At 38.2% G+C, this 7368-nt stretch overlaps 1 protein-coding gene across 4 annotated transcripts in view; it reads right to left on the reverse strand.

Moving 5' to 3' along the window:
• Positions 1 to 5788: 5788 nt before the first annotated feature.
• Positions 5789 to 7368, reverse strand: part of TRMU (tRNA mitochondrial 2-thiouridylase) — a 16634-nt gene continuing 15054 nt past the window's right edge. For all 4 annotated transcript variants that reach the window (XM_044423475.1, XM_044423476.1, XM_044423478.1 and 1 more), the window contains one exon: positions 5789 to 6105. In XM_044423475.1, coding sequence (XP_044279410.1) covers positions 5953 to 6105 — 153 coding nt within the window. In that variant the 3' untranslated portion in view covers positions 5789 to 5952. The remainder of the gene's footprint in view (positions 6106 to 7368) is intronic.

The following is a 7368-nucleotide window of genomic DNA, read 5'->3' on the forward strand; positions in this document are numbered from 1 at the left end:
ACACCCCCAAGTCTCCTAGTTATATCCGGACATTTGGCTGTATTGTTTTAAAACAGTGGTAGCAGGCCAAGTGACCCCAGCATTGCCCCAACAGCTGAGCATTGGATAACAGCACACATAAGGGCCACGCGCATGCTTGGAAAGGAGTAGCGGCGCCAGGCAATGATGTCACGTGCCGTGACTCATTAACCGCGACTTGTCCAAGCTTTCGCAGGACCAGTCAGTGTGCTGCCAAGGATATATATGTATATATGTATATGTATATGTATGTATTTGCTTGGACTGGCTGTTAGTTTTAATACATTCGTTTTTATTAACACAAGATTTTAGCTTTAAGTTTTCTTATGAAAAACTGAAATTTAGTATCTAAGATTTAGCAAAGAGATGTTCTAATTAAGTGACTGAGATTCTTTTAATGTTGTGCTGTCCCCTGGCATATTTGAATCTGCAACATCATATTTAGTTGTTTGTGAAGAATTTATGAAAACAAGAGCAAGGATATATATATTTGCTTGGTCTGGCTGTGATTTTAGCAGAAGCCCCCAAAAGGTAGAAATTGCACTTAGATGCCTTTTTCAGAGCAGGCCAAAAGCTGGTGGTCAATGGAACATTGCCCCCTTGTGCTGGTGTTCAGCAAATTCAAGAAGAGACCCAGCTGAGAATTACTGCCTTAGATTGTTGATTTGGGAAATATCCAATTCTTTAGTATTAACTAATAGAGTTAGCTATTTTTGGTATAGGGATAGATTTGTATTGGGTGCTTCATTTTTTTAAATTTTGTGTTTTTGTAGACTCCAAGTCTTGAACACCAAAAAATTACTACAAAAAATGCATACTTTTACCTTTCAGTAAAAAGCTGTTTGTGTCATTGAAAGCTCTGTTGTTGTGCTTTTCTTTTAAGACAAAAGATGTTATTGTATGAGGGTTTTTTTTCCTAAACGAAAACCTCAGTATTCAGGTTTGATTGCAGTGTTGGCACTTTGTGATAAATGAGTGAGTTTTGGGTTGCAGTTTGGGCACTCGGTCTCTAAAAAGTTCTCCATCACTGTTTTAAAAGAATCCTCAATTAACTCTTTCCCCTGTGAAGGACTTTGTGATGACAAAACTGCCATTGGTGTTTTCTTGGGATTTTCACTAGGCCTTTGGCCAAGTCCTGTTTCCAGGCCTTCCACACAGCAATCCAAAGTGCATCACTTTTTGTTTTCTCCTAGGGCTAGGCTGGAGGGGGAGTCCGGGTGACAGACGCTCCCCAAGCAGCTGGAGATCCCAGGCCATGCCAAGCCAAGAGGGCCAACCTCACTGGCATTGCTTATCCTAGGTTCTTTTCTGGGAAAACCAAGTAGAGTAGGAAAATGTGTTCCTCTTTCCAGCATGTAAAGGTTACATATTAATTTAGGCCTTTATTTACTAATGTAGCCCCTGAACTGGAGAGGGGAAGGGTTAAAAACTGCGTTTGCAGCCAAGTGCTGTGCTAACATGACTTATGTCCGTAACAGGTGCTTTGCATGGTAGCACAGATTGAAGAAGGTCGTTGCTGTAGAAACCTGTTGCTATGAAGAAATAGCTAGAAAATCATCTTAGGTGGTCTTCATACAGCTTGTTCTGACTTGATGCTGCAGTGTTGCTCACAAATTCAGGGACATTTAGGAATGGGTTAAACCATATTGATGCTGCAGGAAATCCTGACCAGAGGTACATGTAAAATTCTAAAAAGCATCTTCTTCATAAGGGGTCTGTGTTTTAAATATCCATACCTGAAAATATTACTATATACTTACATTTTTAGAGTCATTGCAGCCATGTACTGACTGGCAAATAATTTAGAAAACTGAAAAACAAACAGTGTTCCATGGGAATATTATGAACCAAAACATTATGAACCAAACCAAAACAGGTAAGGTAAAGCAGCGTGAAATCTGGGGTGAGTTTGAACCGGTCACTGGCTTCCAGCCTAACAAGCTCAGCCAAATAAAAATAAATGGAGGATTATTATAAGTTACCTTGCGTTCCTTGCAGGAAAAAGATGGGATGTAAAGAAAATAAACACAGAAAATGTACCCTTCCCTGAAGAGAAAATATTTTAAACTATAGAAGAAATATGTTTAAAAAGCTTAATAAAATTCATCTTCCAGACATTGAAGGTATCTATGGCAGGAGTACAAAACTTCAGGCTTGGCTATGGAAGCTCTTGTATATCCAAATGCATTGAATTTTGATACAATTGTGAGACATGATGATATTTTGGATAATGATGGAGGATTGAAACCAAACCAAGAATTACAAGAGCAGGGTATTAATATCTCTTGGTGGCATAAGGTTCAAATACAATCGAGATATGTTACAGATTATAAAATGTGGGGTTTTTATAAGGAGTTAACAACATTTGACCAAGTGATCTTAAACAGGGTGCTGACCCTCCGAAGAAGTTTAAAGTAACTCCATCAGCCGGAAGAATCATGGCCACAGTGTTTTGGGACTCAAAGGGAATTTTATTGATCAAGTACATGAAAAAAGGTGAAACCATAAAGGCAGCATCTTATGCAACCACTCTGCGTAATTTAAGAGAAGCAATTAAAGAGGTGGGGAAAACTGACCGCAGGTGTATTGCTTCTTCACAACAACATGCCCGTTCACATGGCGCATGTTTCAAAAGCTGCTGTGCAAGACTGTGGTTTCAAAAAAATAAACCACCCACCCTATTGCCCGGACCTGGCCCCCAGTGACTACTACCTATTCCCAAATTTTAAAAGATCTTCATGGAAAGTGATTTTCCAATGATGAAGATCTCAAGGCGGCAATTAACGCACATTTTTTAGACAAGAAGGAAGGGTATTTTTTACAGGGAATTGAAAAGTTAATTTCTAGATGTAATAAGTGTATTGAAGTTATGGAGGATTACATTGAAAAATAAATATTATTTCAATTTCTTATTCCTTTTTCTTCATGCTGATACCAAGAATACATTGAACGCCCCTTGTAATCTATTAGGCAATAGATACCATCTATAAAATATTTTATAAAGATTTTCTTTATATGAAGTTGCTAAAGTTACCTTGATATTTCTTTCCCACAACTTTTGCCATTTCTGTAACTCAATATTGTATCCAAAATTTTGTGCCCATGTTATCATAGTTTTGTGCCCATGTTATCATAGTTTCCTTAACTTGTTCATCTTCCATTCTCATATCGAAAAGAAAATTAAACAGTCTTTTAATCATTTTCTCATCTGATGACAAGTTTCTGCCCTTCTTTGGTTTGCAGGCTAAATCCAGCTACAGCCAAATGGCAATACGTGCCCTTGAAGCATCTGTTAGGATCTAGGTTCATCTCTATGGCTTTTACAGCTTCAGAACCCCCTTTGTTAGCATAAGTATTGATTGAGGCTGAATAACAAGGCTAACTCACATTTATGTTTAGAAATAGCTATTATCAGTGAATAAATATGGTATACAAGTCTTAAGCAAGAATGGAACAATGAACTGGAGTATCTTATTTTGTCCTATCAATGGATCACTGTTTTGGTCTTTTTCACAGAAGGAGTAATACATCTTAGGTTACATTTAATCCTGCAAAAACTAATGATTTTGGTAAATTGAATCCCATAACTTTTGAATAAGGGTTTACCTTAATCAGCCAATTGTTAAATGCTTCTCTCAAGATTTGGCTGCTTCTTTGGGGCAGGAGGTAATAATAATTCGGTTAATCGCTGTGATGGAAACTTTTATGTTTAGGTACACATTCATATTTTTATTTGTCACTTAATGCAAAATTTACATAAATGAATTCTCTGAACCCTTTTCAATACCAAAGGACTAACATTACAACACTGTAAGGACAAACCGCCACCTTCAGTAATACAAGCAGTCAAGAACTTAAAATTTTTGATTATTGAATGGGTGACTTTTAGGTGTTATTTACAAAAAGATAAATAAATGGATATTTGGGCTGCCTTTTACAAAGTCCATGCATAAGTAACCCCAAAAAGATTAGAATATTTTCCTATATGCAGAATATATAGGAGTACAAAGTACATATTTATTCGTTGTAACAGTCATTTGAATTTCACGTAAAACTTTCTCCTTTTCCATAGCAGGTTTCCTGTTACAAACATCCAGACTCCAACTGATGAAAGGTAACAGGGGCACTGATGAAGGCAGAGCAAGCAAGCTGATGGCACTCATCTCCATCTTCCACTCTGCAATTTTATATATTATACTTATATCCCATCTTTTTTCCTTCCAAGGAACTCACAGTGGCTTATATAATCCTCCCCCTCTTCTCAGTTTCAGCTGTGTGAGGAATCATGTCCAAATATCTAGAAACTTGGGGCTCTCCCAAGCCACAGATCCCTAATTATTTACTGTGACAACAACTATGAAGTTAAACACCTGAGGAACCTTAGTTATTTTTTGACAAATATGAAAGAACCAAGGTGCGATGTACTCAGCCAGCAGGATGTCATTCTTTGCCCGTTGAAACTTGGTGTCCTCCCTATTGAGTATTGTGCCAGAAAGTCTTCCGAGAAATATGGAAGAATTATTTAAATATATGATAAGAGCAGCTAGAGTTATAATTGCAACAAAATGGAAAGCAGAAGACTGCCCAACTAGTGGAGATTAGAAAAATAAATTAGCAGAATATGCAGTAATGGCAAAATTAACCAGCTATATAAATAGACTGGTTAAGGAATTTAATGAAAAATGGAAAGCTTACTATACATATTTGACTTAGCAATTCAGAGAAAAAATAGAATTTATGTAAGGATCACTTAGCCGATACATTTACTAATCAGCTATATATAGAAGACCAATTAAAGAATTTTATGTTAAATGGAAAGCCTATTATATATCTTTTATTTAGCAATTGAGATTGTTACTATTAAGTATTATGCACACTTAATATAATTTAGGAATTTAACTTTTTTTTGTTTTATCTGGAAAAAACAATTATTAATAATTGGTGGGTTTGTGAATATGTTATAAAGTGACTTATTTACTTGATACCTATGTTAAAGCTTTTTTTTAATAACCAAGTATTATTAAGTCAAAATGGCAGTTATAACACAGATAGAAGTAATACTAATTGTTGAATTTTTGTGTAATTTCCTGCAGTTAGAGCATATGTAATTTTTGTGTAAGTTCCCTTTTCTTTCTTTTTCAAGTTACTTTCTTTTTTCCCCTTTAATCTATAAAAATAAAAAATGATAAAAAGGAGACTGAACACCCTCCCAGTGTCTTCCGCTTCTCAGATCACAAACTTTTAAAAAATTGAGCATAAAAAGAAGCTTGCAGTGCAGGGGAGAAATACAGGCATGTATTTGGAGGCGGAGGAGGGTGGAGACCTGCTGGGTGTGCTCACGACCATACAACTGGGATGGGTTCCACATGCTCAGAACATCAGATTCCAGAAGCCTTTGCCCAGTATGATCAATAATCAAAAATAACAGACGTTGAAGTCCAAAACGTCCCGTGATTTACTTTCTGCACTCCCTCATGTAAGGAATTACCTGTTCCAAGAAGAAGAGTCAAAAGTTCCGCTGGGCTAGCAAAAGTCCCTTGGCTGCATGGAAGCAGTCTTGGAGCCCTGACAACCATGTTTAGATTTTCTATTTTGCATTCATATATCTTACCTTTATAGCACGAAAGGCCTGTGCCCCTGCTTATGGAATTATGGCTGCGGTTCTATAAAGGCTTGCCACAGAATAAATTCCTTGAATTCAGTGGAACTGACTACAGAGTAGAAATGCATGAGATTGTGCAGTAAGAGAGTGGGACATTCAGCCCTTTGCTCACCATCACACCGAAAAAATTTATTTAAAAAACACTCCTTAAAACATTCATTCTGGGGAAACAAACACACATCCATATGCCTTCCTGTGACACCAAGTCCATTTGAACCATTTTGAAGTCTTTTAAAAAGCAAAGTCTTTGACTTGGTTAGTAAAGCAAGCAGTTATGTGGCTGGCTCCACATTGGCTTCCGAGGCTGGCATAGTCCAGGAGGGCTTTTCTTTGCTTTTGACCTGCTGCATAGTATACATGGTTGGACCCAGTCTCAAGATCTTTCCGCTTCCGAGGCATTCATCACCTTTGTAGAAAACAGCAAACTGAAAGGCAAACAGAGGCAATGTTTGCAGCATGGAAAGTGTGTATACGCTGGACAGACTGGACAAGCGATAAGAGGTTCTGCCTCACCACTGAGCACTCAGCAAGTCCTTCAATGGGGCTTTTTTACATCAGCTTCTGATACAGAACACACAACATGGTGATGCACAGAGAGAGACAAGTAAATTGCGTACTGGTTTATACGCCATCGAAAATAGTAAGTTACATAGATAACACATATAAATACATGAGGAATCTTTTACATAAAAAGGCAAATTTTGCCCAAAATATATCTAACACATATATTTTCCCATAGATGGAACTCTCCCATAAGCACCTACGACTGAATCTGCATGAGATGGCGACTCATTCTGGGCTGCCATGTAATGAGAACTGAGACCAGTTTCCACAAAGTGGCTTACTTTTCCCCAACAAGCTACTGTGATGACCTATGGCTTAAGTTAGGTGTTGTTGAACCCACGGTGGTTGTCATGTCATCTGAACCTAGGCAACCCATCCCACCGTGGTTTGCAGGAAGTGGTGAGCAAGTCTGAGCCACTGCTAATGACAGACTCTCCACCAAGTACTCAAGGGGTGGTTTGGAGGGACCATCTCCATCTTTCTCTCCCCTGCTCCAATCATGGCCCCTTTTGTGGTTGTCACAGCCTATCTTCAGATATTGTCTTGAAGGGGATATCTCAAATGTGAAAGCCAGAAACAAAGGACACAGAGAAGCACCCATCACTTGCACATCTCCAATTAAGAAAAAAAATTACTTTAATTAAAAAATATTGTTTTAAAATTTATTTATTTATTTAAAGCATTTCTATGCCGCCCCATCACAATAAGCCTCGGGGCGGCTCACAACATCAAAAAAGTCATCCATACAGTAAAACCCCCAATACAATAAACCCCCCAGTACTATAAAACCTCAATAAAACCTCAGTGCATTCTCGGCTAAAAAAAAAAAAAACCTAGTTAAATAAATAAATTAACAATTAAAATAAGTTTTAAATAAAAAGGTCTTAGCCTGGCACCGAAAAGCAAATAACGACGGCACCAGGCGGACCTCCCTGGGGAGCGCATTCCATAAATGGGGTGCCACCGCCGAGAAAGCCCTCCTCCGAGTACCTACCCTCCTAATTTCCTTCACGGAGGGTTCCCGGAGAAGGGCATCTGCTGCTGACCTCAAAGGGCAGGAGGGCATATATGGGAGTAAGCGTTCCTTTAAGTATCCAGGTCCCAAGCCCTAAATGGCTTGGGAC

The sequence above is a fragment of the Varanus komodoensis genome, unplaced genomic scaffold, assembly GCF_004798865.1.
Source record: "Varanus komodoensis strain SLA01 unplaced genomic scaffold, ASM479886v1 scaffold13_3, whole genome shotgun sequence".
Taxonomy (NCBI): Eukaryota; Metazoa; Chordata; class Lepidosauria; order Squamata; family Varanidae; genus Varanus; species Varanus komodoensis.